At 32.1% G+C, this 18,424-nt stretch overlaps 2 protein-coding genes across 8 annotated transcripts; both read right to left on the bottom strand.

Annotated features, from left to right (window-relative positions):
- Positions 1–302: 302 nt before the first annotated feature.
- On the bottom strand, positions 303–3,371 carry LOC114296520 (early nodulin-like protein 17). The gene is made up of 2 exons (XM_028240823.2): positions 3,014–3,371; positions 303–962 (listed from the first exon to the last, which is right to left on the bottom strand). The coding sequence occupies exons 1-2, from the start codon at positions 3,201–3,203 to the stop codon at positions 628–630; spliced, it is 525 nt and encodes a 174-aa protein (XP_028096624.2). The 5' UTR covers positions 3,204–3,371; the 3' UTR covers positions 303–627.
- Positions 3,372–11,029: 7,658 nt separating this feature from the next.
- LOC114296501 (chorismate mutase 1, chloroplastic) lies at positions 11,030–17,470 on the bottom strand. 7 transcript variants are annotated; one of them, XM_082899095.1, is made up of 8 exons: positions 17,045–17,427; positions 13,727–16,017; positions 13,086–13,308; positions 12,916–13,002; positions 12,404–12,547; positions 11,767–11,859; positions 11,387–11,635; positions 11,181–11,298 (listed from the first exon to the last, which is right to left on the bottom strand). In XM_082899095.1, the coding sequence occupies exons 1-3, from the start codon at positions 17,082–17,084 to the stop codon at positions 13,285–13,287; spliced, it is 2,355 nt and encodes a 784-aa protein (XP_082755221.1). In that variant the 5' UTR covers positions 17,085–17,427; the 3' UTR covers positions 11,181–11,298; positions 11,387–11,635; positions 11,767–11,859; positions 12,404–12,547; positions 12,916–13,002; positions 13,086–13,284. The 7 variants fall into 7 exon arrangements, with proteins under 7 accessions (XP_028096597.2, XP_082755217.1, XP_028096596.2 ...); XM_028240796.2 differs by lacking the exon at positions 13,727–16,017 and having other exon boundaries at positions 11,030–11,298; positions 17,045–17,441; XM_082899091.1 differs by having other exon boundaries at positions 11,030–11,635; positions 17,045–17,435.
- Between the last annotated feature and the right edge of the window lie 954 nt (positions 17,471–18,424).

Below are 18,424 nucleotides of genomic sequence, written 5' to 3'. Positions count from 1 at the left end.
TATGAAAGAGGCCATTCCAGAAGAAGCTGACCATGGTCCACGAATAAGATGTGGCGGGGCCAAAACCCTTTTTAATGATAAACAATCCCCACCTAAATCAAGAAATTTAGGAAATGCATTCATACTTTTTTAACAAAATAAAATAAAAATAAAAATTGTTCCTTGTGAAATCCGTAGCCATTTTCGTATGAAACACCAAACAAGGCCACATGGTCTTGCAGGCCTATTAAATTCATTCCCTACCTAACCAAAAGCCACCAAAAAGGGCAAAAAAAACCCACTCCCACCAATTACGCATCTGATTTCTCTAACAAACCCTTTCTTTAAATTGTTTTTAGTCAAAGTAATCTGCACAATACAAATTACAAAGTTCAAACACCGCACAAATAACTTCAACAGAAGATCTTGAACAAACAATCATTAATGTTCAGGTCAAACTGTAATGAACAATTCATAAAAATCAATAATCTAAAATTAAAATATTAAAAAAAAAAAAAAAAAAAAAAGAAACAGAGAACACTACAGAACACAACCGGCACACAACTCAAATTTTCTTTCACAATTTGGTTTTGAGTGATGACTTCGATAAAATAGATAAGCAGAAAACTTTTTTTGAAGTTCTATTTGCTACCAGACCCGGAGGAATGAGTCCCATACAGCAGCAATGGCAAAAACAGCTGGTATGACAATCTGACCTCTCAAAGAATATGTTGAAGCACCGCTCTTGATTGGCGCGGCTACAGGAGGGGGTGGTGGGTTTTCAACAAGAACAGCTAATTTCATGCCACCATAACAGAAACCCTTGCCGCTAATGAAATAGTACTTGCGAGTCACATTAAGGGGAACGACGTCCCTTCCAGCTCCAGTTGTCCAATTGTGAAGAGGATGGTCAGAAATACAATTCTCATAATCTGTTTTGTTCACCTCCAGCACGTTCATTTGGTTCCTATCATACACAAAAACTGGAAATGAACAAGAAAAGTTACCAAACAGCAATTGATCGTTCCACAACAAAAATCTGGAATGAAATGTTTAAATGGCCTCGGGGACATGGCACTGATACCAATTTTCAGACTACAAGTATACAACGGGTCAACCGTTGAAAGCAACAGATGGAGAGGCAATTGTGTTGAAAACAATTAGCTAAATGACCATTATAAAAGAGAAAAATAAGAGCAGTTGATAGGTTTAATAGTCATACAAGGAACCTTGCACTTTGGACAAATCTCCTCGATCATGACAGCTAATCAAGTATTGAATTTTAATATGTTTTGTTGGCAATAGTTTGTATCATCGTTCACATTACAAGTAGTGTTTTTCCCAATTTGCATGTGTCCAACTGTCAAATAACCATTATTTTTTCCTGGTGTCTCTAACCCATAAGCCTCTCCCTACCAACCAACCCATTCTTTGGTGATTTATTTTTTGTTTTTGACACAGCTATGCAACCTGCTACTGATTTTAAATGTATTGTAGTGAGAATGCAGTTCACAAAATACAGATATCAATAAAAAAAACTAATCGTTATAATATCACAAATGGTTAATAATAGTATTATGGCCACTACCATAGTATGACTACAAATAGCGGATCCACGTCAGTTGACTAGATAGTCTAAGTGCATGGTTTTTATTGTTATTTTTTTTAATTTTTTAATTATACTTAAGCATCGATGGCAAATCAATGGTATGTCATAATTGAAGTTGGCATTGTGCCTTGCAGAAATACTTCCAAGAGTGATAGGAGAGACTTCTAAATACACAAAGAATTTAAGTAACCCACAACTCCAGACCTTGAAACCGTAACTATCTATCACCAAAAACTGGAGCAAAGCTTCTGTTGATTTTTGGGTTGTATAGTTTCAGGTGAAAGAACAAAGACGAGCAAAAGCTAAGACAGCAAAAGAATGTATACAAGATATGAAACCATGATCAGCAAATAGATTTTTTCCTTCAATGGAGTAAAATGAATGAAGGATTCATTCAGTAGTACCAAAAGCAACAGTGTCCTCTCATTGGTTGTATGGGCATTCTGTCCAAAAAAAAAAAAAGAAAAGGGAATGCAAGCATGGCTTTGGGGGGTATTTGCTTGTTTAACCAGGAAATTATCTACTCCATCCAACTAGTTCCAAGTTTGAATTTTGGGCAACCCATTGTCATATCGCAATCATATGTAAAGAAATCCATTGGCTAATTTCATTTAGAATACAAAATTAATGATTTCCATTACCAGCTGTTTTGAACTAACCAATATGAAAATAAATTATTTTTGCTCATTAATTATCACTAGCCTAAAACTTCACCCTTTACAATTGAAAAACCAAATGTGGATTTCAGTCACAAAAGCCAAAATTCACAACAATTTTTTATTTTTACCTCCTTTTTTTTATTTTTTATTTTTGGCGTGTGTGGAATCACATGAGTCATCGAGTCAGACTTGACTCAGTGAGTCAATGGGAGCTTTAATTGAAAAAAAAAATCAAGAGACAAATCCAGAAGAAAGGACAGATCTAACAATGACCAGAAATAATCTTTTAAAGAGAAGGGTAAAAATGAGGTTAAAAAGGGTAATATGGAGACTTTTCAAGTAAGAGAAAGTCCGTGAGAAATCAACAAATGGATGATGAACAGTTACAGGCAGAAAAATCACGAGGAGAGCAGAGTTTGAGTTTAAAAAAAACAGATCTGAGGCAGAGATCAGAAGCGCAAGAGTGAAGTAAAAGAACTCTATTCAAGTAAATTTCACTTAATTTAATTAGTATAACGAAGAAATCAAACATGAACACATAGATATACGCTTACAGTAGCTATGAAGAAAAGCACATCAATGTCAGCAACGCAGAGAGAGAGAGAGAGAGAGAGAGAGAGAGAGAGAGATTGAACACATACATGGAAGTAAAACTAGCAAAGAACAGATAATGAGTTGAAAGCAGCAGATCTGAGGCTATACAGATGATGTATGCAGAGTAGGCGAGAGAGAGAGAGAGAGAGAGAGAGAGAGAGAGAGAGTTTACAGAGCCAGTCGCCATTGTAGAAATGTTTGCCTTGGGCCCAAATGGTGTAGTTGACATTATTGTTAGTCCATCCCATGTTCGATCCCACGATGTACCGAACGGACGAGACTGCCGGTATCATCACCAATACGGCGCATGCTAGCATTGCAAGTGCCGCCGGAGACGCCATGCCCTTCCTCTGCTTCTCCATCTCCCTCCAGAAGGCTACTCGTCACTCGCTAATATATCTTGCTCTCTCGCAATGTATATGGATTTCTGTAATTGAAGTATTTATAAACGGTTGTGGTTACATTCAGTTTTTTTTTTTTTTTTCTTTTCTTTTTCTTTCTTTCTTTCTCAGGAATTTGGGGGGTTGTTTGGGGAAAAAAATTGATTTTTTTTTTTGGAAAATTGAGTTTTTTTTCCCCTCATTTCTTTGTTTTTAATAATTCTTTTTATATTTTATGCAATTTTATTATTTTTTAGATATACCTAATCTAAATGTACTTAAAAAAATACAACATTTGTGAAAAAAATTTTAAAAATATAATATTTTAAAAAAATCATCAAATATAAAAATATACAAAAAAATTTTGAAAAATTAGTACATTTTTGTATTTTATTGTTTTCAATGAACTTTTGAAAAAATTGTGTAAAAATTTTATACTTTTAAATATATCAAAATTAAGTGAATCTAAAAAGTGTTTAAAAAATTGATTAAAATATTTTAAAAAATTACTAAAGATATAAAAATATGAATTAAAAATTAAAAAAATTATTTTAAAAATTTCAAACCAAACAGAGTGATTATTTTTAATATTATATTTTTTTTTATTAGACCAATCTCAAACAACCTGTTAAATATTCAAATCAAAGTATGCAATGAATAAGTTTTGATTTATTTACAATAATAAAACCGAAATCATGTGAACTCAAAATTATATTCTAAGTTTTTATCAAGAGAGTGTTTGTGTTGAAAATTAAATTAATGTAATGTGAGGGGACTTTATTTTTTTTTGAACTAGAAAAAAAAGTGCTCATTTAAGCATCAGTATGTAGGGTAGACTTATCCTAATTTAAAGGAAATAATTTATCACCAGAGTAAGAGAAAAATATATAAATTTTCAACACAAAAAATAAATGATCAGAATATAACACAATCAACTTTACTATTTGAAAAATAAATCGCTAATTACACTCTAGGAGTCTAGTCCACAACACCACCACCACCACCACCACCACCCTCGGTGGAAATGTAATGTGAGGTTCATGTTATCAATATGAGTCCTCAGTTAATATTTTTAATGTAATAATATTATTCATAATAAAATTTATAATTTTAAAATAATTAAATTGTGTGTTAAATTCGTGAATTAATTCAATATTTTTTTACAAAAATGTTTCAGACCCCTCCAAATAGCGACCCCCACGACCTTCTTGACCTATGATTGGCCAGATTTATTTATTTATTTATTTATTATTTTTATTTTTTCCACCAATTACCAACCCTTACGTGTAGGGTGATGGGAGTGGGTGATTGAGAGGTCTTCATCAAAGTTGATTTTTTTATTAAAAAGTGACCTGACCGTTAGTAACAACATGCGCTTTATTAAGAGTCCGGATCCTCTGCCGTGGTCTCCTGCAGTGGTCCCTGTGGGCAAATTTTTTTTAAAAAAAACAAAAACAGAACACACTAACACAGAGAACCAAACCAAGGAAGAGAGATGGGGAAGAAGATACAAGCACAGAAGAAGAGAAAGAGGAAAGAAGAATGGCATCACACCAAATTTAACTTCTGACCACCCTTCCCAACATCTCCTTCTCTCCATCTCCTTTCTCTCTCTGGGTTTTATGATTTACCCCATTTTCTTGTCTGGATTTTCCTCAAATCCCTCATAAACCCATTTGATATATATATATATATATATATATAACAATTATTTAAACAAAAGTTGGAGATTTTCTTCATAAATCCATCTTTCTACATTTCAGATCTAGGTTGAAATTGGGGGCAAAAAATAAAGAAAGATTAATAAAAAATACAAAGAAACACAAAGTGGGTGTTTTGGTAACACCATTTCAAGAAACTTAGATCGTCAACAACTAGAAGAAAAAAAAGATGGAGATTTCGATCTGCTGGGCCAGTCTTTGAAAGAGAGAAAGTTTTAAGAGAGAGAAAAGAATGGGTTTTTCTTTTTTTAAGAGAGAAAATGAGAGATCCTAGACAAGAAATTTTCACACAAAAAAAAAACAAACGATCTTCTTTTCTCTTTCTCCTCATCTGTGCTTGTATCTTCTTCCCCCATCTTTTTTCCTTGGTTTGGTTCTCTGTGTTGGTGTGTTCTGTTTTGCTTTTTTTTTAAAAAAAATTTGCCCCAAAACGACGTCGTTTTGGGGCACTGCAGGGACCACGACAGAAGATCCGGACTCCTTTATTAATTGTTTTGAAAGATTTTTTTAAATTTTTTATGTGAGGACAAGTGTAATAAAAAATGGGCCAAAAATTTATAAAAGAGATTTTTTTTTTTTTTTGTGGGTCACCTATTTATTTTTAAAGATTTTTGGTCTTCATTTTTTTTTTTAATTTATCATTGTCACTAAAAATATAATGGCAATGGATTCTATTTTATTTGTTAACAATAAATTTATAAATCTCTTCTCTTACAAGGTGAAGACACTTTCAATTTTCTTTGTTATAAAAAATCTTTATAAAAAAATATTATGTTTTAAAAACTAAAAAAATATATAGTTATAAATTTAATAAATTATTTTTATTCACTTATGCACTAGTTATCCTATTATTTTTATAATTTCATTTTAAATATTAAAATTTTATTATTATACGTTATAAGATCTCTTAATTTGTGAAAACATCACCAAAGTAATAAATAATCCGCCTTCTTGCCATTCAGTTGATTTTTTATTTTTTGTGTGTGAGTATAATTTAGGCCAAGTTTAGGGACTTTAAAAAAAGTCAAAAAGTCAAAAAGTTACTCAAAAAGTTAAAAAGTTAACAGTATTCACCAAAAGTCAACAATTACGGCTGCACAACTCCCAATTTAAATTTTTCCCTACAAATCAATTTTTACAATTTTTTATTATACATTTTTCAATAAAAAGTCAAAAAGTTAACCCAAACATCCATATTTTCAACCTCAATTTTTTAGTCCAAAAAGACAAAAAGTACACTTTTTTAGTCTTTCCAAACTTGGCCTTAATATATATGTATTGGTTAACATATTTATTCTTTTTATTAAATTTTTTTAATTTGGCTGTTTTGAAACAATTTTCGGATTTTTTTTAAAAAAAAAAACTTAGAATGAACAAAGAAGGTAGAAGGCGTGCATAATCATGTAACCTTTTCATGTGTTGGAAATGATTATATTTGCAGTGTAGTAACATCATACACATAAAGGTTGTTTTGTAAATTTGGTTAAAAATTAATTTTTTAATTTTTCTTTAAATATATAAAAATTAGAGAGATAATGTGATTTAAAATAAGTTAAAAATTAAAAGATAACTTTTAATCATCTTCTTAAAATAACCCAAATTTAATACATTGTTGAAAAATAATGGCTCTGTTTGGTAAGTCTCTCAAATTATAATTTCACCTATTGATTTGAGGATGGTGTTTGTTTTGAGCTTTTAAATCATAATTCTACACATATTTTTCAAAACTCAATTCAAAACATAATCATTATTTTTCAAAACTCATAACCAAACACATAATTCAAAACTCAATTCAATTCAAATCAATATTTTAATTTTTTAAATATTTTAATGTTGTTAAGATTTTAAATATTTTAATATTAAATATGTTACAATTTTTTTAATTTTTTTATTTTTTGAATATTTTAAAATATTTTAATTTTTAAATATTACGATTTTAATTTTTTAATTTTTTAATTTTTTAAATATTTTATAAAAATAAATTCAAACTCCATTTTTTTTTGTTATGTATTTGGTTACGATTTGAGTGTAGAGTTGTGAAAGTAGTATAAAGTTTCGACTTATGTGTTTGGTTATGAATTTTAAAAATAATTTCTTAATTGAGTTATGTTTTATGTGTTTGGTTACGATTGGAGTGTAGAGTTGTTTTTAAATTTAAAATTTTAAAATTTTAAATTATTTATTTTAATTTTTTACATATTAAATTTTTTAGATTATTTAAATTATTTAAATATTTATGATTTAAATTTTTTGAACATTTATTTTGAAAAAAAAATATTTCATTTGTAGTATTTTCAATTAAAAAATTGATTAATGTTATTTTCGGTTAATAATAAAAAAATTTAATTGAATTTTAAAAAGAGTTTGGTTATGTGTGTTGATCAAAATTTTTAATAGTGTGAAAGTAGTGTGTTTTGTTATGAATTATAACAATTTGAATTAAGTTTTGAAAGCTCTTTCCAAAACTCATAACCAAACAAATTTTCTTACTTCACATGTCAAATCAAACTTTCAAAACTCAATTCCACACTCAATTCAAAACTCAATTCAACACTCTATTAAAAAATCATAACCAAACAAATTTTCTATACTCAAATCATAATTTCAAAACACACTAACTCAAAATACAACTTCATATTCTCAAATTATAGTTAGAAAGTCTTATCAAACGGAGCCAATGGTTTTCGGTAACTTTAATTTGAAATTAAAGTGGGACCCAACCGCTGATCGAGGTGAGTTTGAGTAGTTTTGTATTCTCTCAAGTGAGAAAGTGAGAAGATTACAATATAAAAGTAATAAGCCGAAACTATTGAGTTGTGTATGAAAATTGTCTCATAAAGTGAACATCAATAAAATTAGGCTTAGATTTAGACTTAAGCTTCATTTGGGAGCAGGCTTTTTTAGTAACTTTTAAATTTTTTCGCTAAAATATGATGTAAAAAAACTAATATGTTTGGGATGATTTTTTGATTTTTAACGAAAAGATGTGCAAAAAAAATAGAGAGAAAAAATAATCTTTGACTTTTTGTTATAGGTTGTTAGTTTTTTTATTTTTTTAGTGACTTTTTTGCTTTTAGACTAAAAAATAATGTTGGCAAACAAGGCTTTAGTTTTAGTTTGGATTGAGCCTAGACTTGTGCTTGTGCTTGTGCTTGTGCATGTGTTGGGTTTGACCTTGGACTTAGATTTGACTTAATCTTAAGTTTGAACTAAGCTATGTGTCTGTTTGGTGCAGCTTAAAAGCTGCTTATTTCAGCTTTCAACTTAATTTAAGCTATTTTGATGTGTTTGGTTTAGTTTAACAATGCAGCTTATAGCTTTTTGTAAGTCAGAAATCAGCTTATTCTTTGAGTGGGGCAGGAGATACTTAATTTATAAGTCAGAAATCAGTTTATGTTCATAATTATAAGCTATAAGCTATTAAGGCATAAGTTATAAGCACTTTCCCACAGCTCTACCAAACAGGGCCTATGTTGTGTTGGGCTTAACTTGTGTATGTGTTTGAGAATTGGGTTTGGATCGAGTTGTGACCCAACATTAGTATCTATTTTGTGACTCATCTAGTTGGTTTATTTAAACATCATTGTATACATATTTATTTGTATATATTAAGTACATGGGAGATTTGGATCTTTGTAGCTCTCATCTTTTGATGATGGAGTTGATGACCATATTAGTGGTCATAGGTTTTCAACCTTTGTAATTATAATCCTAAGGGTACTGTTATGGTGTGCAACCCCTTAAGGTTGCACACCATATGCAACCAACACAAAAGGTGTAAGTGGTAGGTGTAAATATAAAACAGGACAGCAACAGAAAGGTGTAAGTGTAAGGTGTAAATTGCACACTTAAGAAAAGCCCTAATCCTAATGGTTAGAGTTAATGGCCTTGGTTAATGGTATTTGATGGCCCTATTAATGTATAACTTTTATGGGTAGGGATTCCCCCACTTGTATAAATAGAGGCATTTCCCCTCCAACTTGTAAAAGGAATTTTAAAGAGATTTTTGATGGAAAATTGAGATAGTGTTTTGAGATAAAAAGTTGGAGATGTTTATTTTACACCAAATTTTTTTTTTCCTATCTTCTTTTGCTAGCCCCTTCTTTGGTTTTTATTAGAGAGAGTGTATCCATTGTCAAGTTCGCCGAAGTATTCAGATGGTGCTTCTGCATTAGCTAATTTCAACCGTTATATCTTAGGAGACAGACGTCGGCGTACCTCTAACACTCATTAGGAGGCGGTGAATCTGTTAATGAAACTGTGATATTACACAGGTTTCGGTTTGTATCATTTATTTTTTGTTATTCAAAGTTTTAAATTTAAATAATTTTTCGTATATTATTTTATATGTCTATTTGAATCCATCTTATAATACGTTCCATGGTATAATTTAGTTTATTTTTGTATTTTTTTTAATTCTATAGTTTATTGTATTCATTCTTTAATAATAATAATAATTATTATTATTATTATTTTGTTATTTTGTTATTTCTATTTAATTTATTTTATATATTTTTCTTATATTTTTATAAAAAAACACCAACAAACATAAATAAAATCATATTTAAAAAAATATTGCTTGGTTTCCATTTTTTAAAAACAGTTTTCAGAAAATTCTACACTCTTATTTTCCGTGTTTTTTTGTTTTTACTAAATTTTTTTAATATTTTATGCAAATTTTTTACTTTTTCGACACACCTAACATAAATACACCTAAAAAGTAAAAAATTTGTAAAAAAAATCTTTTAAAAATTCACTAAATACCAAAAATACAAAAAAATACAAGAATTTAATATATTTTTTGTATTTTTATGTATTTCTTAATTTTTTAAAATATTTTTTCACAATTTTTTTACTTTTTAGACACATCTAAGTAAGGTGCATCTAAAAAAGTAAAAAAAATGTTTAAAATTTTAAAAATATTTACTAAAAAAAATACGAAAATTAAAAAATTTAATTTTTAAAAAATTTAATCCAAAAAATTTAAATCAAACACTATAATATTACATTTCACTTTTAAATTTTTCATGAAAAGGCACGAAAATCAGAGCCTTTTCCTTTATTCCTGCATTTTGCATGTGGGGTTGCCTGCTCTCTAACCGCAACACCCGGTTGGGGGTCCACTTCGAAATTAGGCCTGATAATTAAAAAAATAAATAATTTACCAATTTATTTGATATTTTTTTTACTTTTTTATATATTTTTTTAAAAAACAATTAAATAGACCTTAAAATTTGTGGCCCCAAACAAATTCTGCATCTGTTTGGTGAGTGGGTTAGTTTTTTAGTTTTTTTATTTTTTTAGTTATTTTAGTTTGGACTAAAAAGTTTAAGAGTAATTCAAGATAATCTAAATAAATGTATTTTTTGATTTTTTATAAAATATGAGTTCGGTATGGATTGGGTTTGAAGTGATGTGTTAGAGAGGTGATGTGACTTAAATAAGATGATGTGACTTAAATAGAATGGTGACTTTTTAACTTTTTGACTTTTTTAGATCATGCCAAACAAGGCCTTAGTTTGGAAAGAGCTTTTTGATTTTTTAACTTTTTTTTTATGAGAAAATAGTGTAATAATTATGAATTGAATGTGATATTTTATTTTTTATAGTTAAAATAACATATTTTATCTTTTACGACTAAAATAACCAAAAAAAAATACCCCAAATAACTTTTCCCAAACGGTGTCTGTGAGATTTGGTTTGTCTGTCACCACCCCCTCTTTTTTCTATAATAACTTCTTACTATGTTTGTTTTCTTATCATAACAATACAATTCTGTAAAGTAGGTCTCTTTAAAAAAGTTGACTATTTTAATAATCTATTTAATTTTAAATTATTTTAATAGATCAAAATATTTATATTTAAAAAAATAATTAAATTTTTTTATAATTGAATGTGATGTAATATTTATAAAAAAAAAAGAGTAAAATAAATATAAATTTGATATGATATTTTATTTTATTAACTATTTTAACATATTTTATCTTTTTATGAATTTTAATCTTAAAAAAAAAACTCTTCGTCAAACAAGACCTACATAAATTTAACCATTCGAGTTAAACCTAACATTAAAATCACACTTCAAAATGATGTAATAACTTTAAACGTAAGCATAAAGCTTTCACTGCGGAGAATTCTAATTCAATCCGTGATTGATTACTACAACACAGTTTTATCCGAACCAATAACCAGAGTCGCATCTACTCAGAGAAAAAAAAAAAAAAAAAATACTTACAACTTCTGAAATATCAACCTTGCATCCTATTTTCACATGATCAAGACATGTGCCAGAATCCTCTTGTACATACAGACATCACAATCATAAACAGCATTCGGAGACTTTATTCATAAACACACTGCGTGTACACGTGTCAAAGTGGCATTAGACCATTTCTTCATATTGTAGTATAATATACATATATGATTTTATTTTTAGAAACTGACCTTAATTCAATCAAGCCTTCTCAATAAATATTCAACTTGAACTTCCTTTGTCAAGGGCATGATCCAGTCCCCATATAGGTCAGCAACCAAGCTTGGTTTTATTTTGCATACCGGATCAGCTCCATCTTCCTCGACATTATTATTATCAGTCACCTCTTTCCCGTAAGTTTTGGCTTTCATCTCTACTCTCCTCTTTATCGCCTCTTCCACAGTGGGATATGTCAGCAAATCCATCAGTCGAGTCCTGTCCTGCAAAATCACAAGCACCACAATTTAACAAAATCTAAGTGATCATGACCTGTTTCAGCACACAAGGTTTTGAAAAAGTTATACTAAAGGAATGGATGCACTGGGGTGCATCTGAAAAATAAAATATATACTTGTGCTCTAATGGCAGCTTCATATGCAGCTGGTGAAGCTCGAAATTTAGCCTCTGCTACAAATTTACCATAATGAATTCTCTTTGAGAGAGCCTGAAAACAGAAGTACAGCAATACATAGAAGGAATAGTTGCAAGTTAGAATGGTTAATCCCCAACACTACGTTAAATACCATGCTTTGGGATATATAAAAAACATATCTAAAAACGTTATGCTAATATATATATAATTATTCAGCATATATCTTCAAAAGCAACAAATCCATCCATTACTTCTATCATGAGAAAGAATGTTGGATCATTAATGTAACTAGTGAACAAAGTAGGCAGTCACTAATACTCGGCAAATGGATCATTCACTGTTTTACAACGGGGAAAATGTCTTGTTTATAATTCAACGTAGGATATTCAGTTTAGGCTACTTGCTTTACCATTTGTAGAAAATTAAACATGATGAGCTTCATGGACAAAATCAAATTAAAAACAAATTACCATCTACAAATAGGTGTGTTAAAGCAAGCACACACTCGGAAGCATTAAAATGCAGTTCACAGTACATTACTGCAGTAAAATCATCTCCTGTTCCAATAATTCACAGTTCAAACTAATCAAGATTAATTATATGTTAAAATGTATACCTGCAAGCAAATTGTGTCACAGACTGCAGCTGAACCGCAGTTACCATCATCTCCTTCCCTGACTAGTCTTGTAAGAAGATCCCCAAAATACATATCCCATATTTTATTGTTGATATTGATTGCCTCAGCGATGGGATGAAGAACCTATTTGAATATATAAAACAAGGGGCTATGTCAGTGATGGCTGGCATAAAAATTTGCGAACACAAACAAGTGCATAGTGAGAGAGAGAGTTTCCCAATTGTAATAGTTGATACCAAGATTTTACTAAATTAACATCAAGATTACATTCTACACTTAGATTTGATAAAGTTTCATGTATGTAGCAAATCTATGTGGTTGACTTCATCAAATTAAATTGAGCTCAAGAAGTCATGAACAAACACCCTCCAAGTTTGCCATGTTCCAATCCAAACTTCATAAATTTGCATGTTATGCATTATGTTACAATATGTCAATGACAATTCTGGCTCAGAGTAAATTAACTTAAACCATTGTATCTATTGTCTTACCTGAGGGTACTGCAGAGGTGGCAGCATTGTATCTGGTAAGTCATCTGGGAAGAAAGGATGCTCATCGGGACTCTTGTATCTTCCAACCTGATGTGCACTAAAAAATAAATCAGAAACTAGCAATAAAATCATTCTATTTTCCTCCTTTCATAAATTAAGGCATAACATACCCGAGCATGAAGCTTTTCAGTTTCTTTGACCATGAAATCAACCAACGAGCCGTGGAATCCATCCATGAAGAAAGCATTAGGGTCATACGTGTCAACATTGAAACAATATTGAGCTCTCTCCAGGAGGCTAAATATGATGCTGTCCTCTTGTCGAATTAAAGAATGTCTTATACCGTCTAGAGTGTAGCTGTCAGTCTCATCAATCCTTTCTTTCTTCAGAAATCTAGAAAAAGCAAGAGCTAACTTTAGACCTTTCTTTGAAACAAAACTGAGAAACATCTCCACAAAGGAAAACTCCTAACAACTGAAACCATGAAACACTTTTATTAGATCAGTAATGATACACAAAATACAGAAAGAGATGTGGCTCAATGTCAACCTTCTATTTTAAAACAAAACATCCATTGTCACATTATTCTTCTAGTGTTTTCTATATATATCTTTTGTACAAGTAAAGTTTTCCTTATCAGATGGTACCAATTAAATAGCCACGTCCTAGAGAACCCAGATTATCACTATTATATTGTACAATCATCTTCTTTTTTTCACATACTAAAGAATTAGAGTCAATAATGCTGTATCATATTTCTGAAAGACACAGAATCAATTTGATTGATAGTACACATTCACATTTGACATACCTGCTTATCTATTTCTATCAGGCTATATCCAGGAGTCTTTTTTAAACCTCTGTCCTTTGACATAGTTCTTATGCTGGCAGCATCATTCCATTTGCCCACTTCAGTGTATAAATTTGACAGCAAACCATAAGCAGTTGGGTTATCAGGCTCTAAATTCAGAAGTTGCCTTCCTATAACCTCACCCATTTGAGTGTTCTTATGAACTCTGCAAGCGGCAAGCAAAGCACCCAATGCAGAAGTTCTTTGTCTTAATGGCAAACAATTCAGAAGATCATACCCTTCTTCAATCTGTCCTGCTCGGCTTAATAAATCTACCATACACCCATAATGCTCTTCAATTGGAATTAAAAAATATTCTTCTTTCATGGACCTGAAAATATTTAGGCCCTGTTCTACCAAGCCTGAATGACTGCATGCAGAGATCAACGAAGTGAAGGTTACCTCATCCGGAGCAACCTTTTCCTCCTTCATTCGGTCAAACAATTTAAGTGCTTCAACGCATTTTCCGTGCATCCCATATGCAGCAATCATTGTGTTCCATGATGTCAAACACCGTTCACTCATGTGCTCAAACAGAGCGCTAGCAATGTTTAGTTTTCCACATTTTCCATAAGTAGTAATTAGAGAATTGATGACTGGCATCTCTAGCTCCAATGAAACCCGATATATCCGACAATGAACTTCCTTTGCTAGACTTAAACATCCCAGCTGAGAAAATCCCTGAAGCAGGCTCAAAAAAGTGACAGAGTCGGCAGTTACTTTTTCTCTTTGCATCAGGCGGAAAAGAGCTATGGCTTTATCAGCACGCCTGTGATGTACATAACCCATCATTATTGATGTCCATGAAACCAAGTCTTTATATTTTGTTCTATCAAAGACTTGTCCACAAGAGTCTATGTATCCACATTTTGCATACATGTAGATGACTTGATTAGCTATTTCACTATGCAAATCCAACCCGTGTCTGAATATATATCCATGGACCCCCCTGCCTTGTCTTACGTCTTTCAGATCCGAAAATACAGAAAGTATACTTAAGATGGTACTAAGATTTGGTATAGTACCTGTTCCAACCATTTCATAAAATGTGTTCATGGCCTCACAAGCAAACCCATTTTGGAGATAACCTGCCATCATCACATTAAATGAAATAACATCCTTTGCCTCCATTCTATTAAAGATTTTTCTGGCATGGGTTAAACTGTTGCATTTTGAGTACAAGTCAATCAAAGCTGTGGTAGCTACTATATCAACCCGAAGCCCTGTTCGAATTATGTACCCATGGATACTCTTTCCTTCATTCAAATACTTCAAATCAGCACAACTCAAAATCCCATTTGCTAAAGTAATCAAATCAGGCTCAAGGTTTTGTTGCACCATAATAAAGAAAAGATTCAAAGCTTCTAGTGGCCGCCCCATTTGAAGATGACCAGCAATCAATGCATTCCAAGAAGCAACTGTTCTTGTGCTCATTTTGCTGAAAATTGAGGCCGCCCTATTCATGGCCCCACATTTGATATACATGTCCATTAGACTGGTTTCAAAAACTTCATCTGAAGATCCAATACCTCTTCTAATAGCATAGCCATGGATAGACTGACCCTCTTCCAGTGCATCCAAGTGTCCAGCAGCCTGAAGTAAGCTCACTAAAGTCACCCGGTTAGGACAGAGTTCTTCTTCCTGCATAGCCCGAACAACACCAAAAGCTTCATAAGCGTGGCGATAACCACTTTGAGCATACCCTGTAATCATGGACGTATAAGCAACCACATCTCTCTCAATTATTTCATCAAACACTTTGGATGCACTGTCAGTATCACCATATGTAGAATACAATCCAACGAGCGATGAGCCCACAAAACGATCAGCACTCATCCCAAATTTTAAAGCATCCACATGAATTCCTCTGCCAAATTGTAGACTTCCCAACTCAGTACAACTTTTCAAACTAAACATGATGGCTGAACCGTTCACACCAATGTTTCGTTGTCTTAAATCCAAATATCGAACCAAAACTTCATCGTGGTAACCAGCTCTAAAATATCCAACAAGAATTGAATTCCAGAGAGAGAGGCTGTTATTAACGATCTTGTCAAATACCCATCTAGAATCAGTTAAGAACCCAAGCTTAGCATAGCAATTGAGGAGCTTGGAGCCCACAAAGATGTTGTTTTGGAGTTCAAATGTGAATATGGAAGCATGAAGTGTTCTCAAAGAAACAATATCTGAACAGTGCTCCAGGTAAGAAGCAAATTTCTCGGCAAGTGACACTGGTTGAAAGATTGCCTTCTCTGTATTGAAATTTGAGAAAGAGATAGAATGAAGTTTGGTCTGCTGTACTGGTGTTCTTCTTCAAGAATGAGAGAAACCCATACAAGAGGACATTCATAATGACAAGAAATCAGCTTAAAAAGAGCATTGTAAAAAAGTATTTCGTGGATTGAAATAGTGATACCCGTAAAGAAAAGCATGCAGTTTTGAACCTCATAGAGTCAAAACTCTCTCCGAAAATTCAGAGCACAGTCGAACAAAACAAACTGAAAAGGCCATTGGTCAGTCTTTTAATTGAACGGCCGGTGATCAAAAAAGTTAGGATATTTGGACAAATCTGATCACTCTTCATTCAGAACACATAGGTTTATACTTCTTGGTTTTTTTTTGTTTTTGTTTTTTTGTTTTTTTATTTTGAGTTTCTAAATGAACAGAGTTTTCAAATTAATCAAGTGGGCTCAAAGTATAATTGCCCATTCGGCATAGGGTTCTCTAGGATGTGGCTATTTAATTTGTAACCATCTAATAAGAATAACTTTACCTACACACAAATGAGAATGATGTGACAATAACAGTTTTGTAAATAAAAACTAACTTCAAGGATGTTCTGTTAGTTGACATTGAGCCACATCTCATTCTAACACAAAGTTTTCTGTACTTAAAGAAAAACACGAAACCAAACAGGCAGGTCTCAATCTCATATATATATATATATATATGTATATTTAACAGTTCAAGAAATCAGGATTCAAGGTAAATCTAAATCATACGTATAGTCAATCTAGCCCTTCAATTAATTGTTCAAAAAAATAGAATTAAACCCATTTGTAGTTCGGAGCAGAATCCAAACTTAAAGATAACACATTACACTACAATGACAACAATGAGCAAAAACATAGGAACTTTTGCTATAAGACAGACTACAAACGATGAATTACAATTTACCCATACCCACAGAATTGAGCTAACAATACAGAGCCCAGAAAAATAAATAAATAAATAACAACAACAACAATAATAACAATAATAAGAATTTTAGATGTGTACCCAACGGAAATTGCAGAGGCTTGAAGCGATTGGATGCCATGGTTTGGCAAGTTTGAATTGAGGAATCCAAATCTGCCACTTAGGCTGTTATGGTGGGAGAGAAGGCAAATGGGTTTCAAATACCTGAAAGCAGTAGGTATCGATATGGGAGGAGAGGCGACTCGCAACAGCTTTGCCTCCATTGTTGGTTAACAATCAGAAGAAGGGAATGGAGGAGAAACCAAATCAGATGAAGGAAGAAAACACAGGAGGAAGACTAAAAACCATGGGTGACGATGATGGTGATGGTGATGGTGATGGTGGGTTGGGGATGGTGAGTGATGGAAATTGGTAGGTAGAATCTCCATTTTGCTTCGCAAAAAGATGAAGGTGCGGTGTGAGTCGGACTCACGCAGGCAGAGTGGTGGGTTGCTTTAGATTTTGGAGAAAGGGAATGGCTTCTGTACAGTCCTTAATCGGACTGGACGGTACTGTTAGGCTCATGGAGGCCCATCACATGTTCTTTTTTGATAATCTGAATCGTTCAATATGTAGAACTCGTCAAGTACTATATGTTTATAAAAAATCACGTTGATCGGATATCGATAGCTTTGTGATTAAAACAGATTTTTGTCAACCGTTAATTTATTCACCGTCTATTTTTTTTATACAAAACTGATTTGATTATATAGCTATCGATATCCGATTAACGTGATTTTTTATAAACATATAGTACTCAACGATTTCTACATATTGAGCGGTTCAAATTATCAAAACGGGATCCGTGGTGGGCCTCCACGAGTCTAACAACACAGTCTAATTCGATTATAGACTGGACAATCCGATTAACCTAATTTGTTGGTGATTAAGCCACCAACACTAGGAATGGCAACGGGGCGGGGCGGGGCCGGGGACTACTCCCCGTCCCCGATCCCCGAAATTTATATACGCCCCGTCCCCGTCCCCGATCCCCGACGGGGACCCAAAACCCGGCCCCATCCCCGCCCCCGATCGGGGATCGGGGATCCCCGACCCCGAAAATCCCCGAATTTTTTTTTTTTTTTTTTTTAATGTAAAAATCTGTAAATAGATTAAAAAACATCCTGAAACATCCAGTTTTACAAAACATCCTTAAAATCCATTTTCATCCTGAAACAATGGATTAAATATCTGTAAATTGATTACAAATCTGAAACATCTGTAAATTGATTAAAAATCTGAAGCAACATTTTGTTGCCAACATACAAAACATCCTGAGGCAACAAAAAAATTTGTAAAAATCTGTAAATGTAAACATCCTGAAGCAAAATACAAAACATCAATAAACATCCATTTAAATCCTGTAGCAACATCCTGAAAATTCAGCATCCATTACATCCTGTAGCAACATTATAAAAATTC

This window comes from Camellia sinensis, chromosome 1 (genome assembly GCF_055761805.1).
Source record: "Camellia sinensis isolate YWXY chromosome 1, ASM5576180v1, whole genome shotgun sequence".
Taxonomy (NCBI): domain Eukaryota; kingdom Viridiplantae; phylum Streptophyta; class Magnoliopsida; order Ericales; family Theaceae; genus Camellia; species Camellia sinensis.
This window is presented reverse-complemented; position numbering and strand designations above follow the sequence as displayed.

Coding starts and splice junctions, on each gene's coding strand:
- LOC114296501 (XM_082899091.1), bottom strand. CDS start 17,084: ATGGCATCCAATCGCTTCAAGCCTCTGCAATTTCCGTTGG. Junction 16,018..17,044: donor GCCTCTGCAATTTCCGTTGG/GTACACATCTAA, acceptor ATTTCAATACAG/AGAAGGCAATCTTTCAACCA. Junction 13,309..13,726: donor TGATAGAAATAGATAAGCAG/GTATGTCAAATG, acceptor TGCTTTTTCTAG/ATTTCTGAAGAAAGAAAGGA.
- LOC114296520 (XM_028240823.2), bottom strand. CDS start 3,203: ATGGAGAAGCAGAGGAAGGGCATGGCGTCTCCGGCGGCACTTGCAATG. Junction 963..3,013: donor CTACAATGGCGACTGGCTCT/GTAAACTCTCTC, acceptor GTTCATTTCCAG/TTTTTGTGTATGATAGGAAC.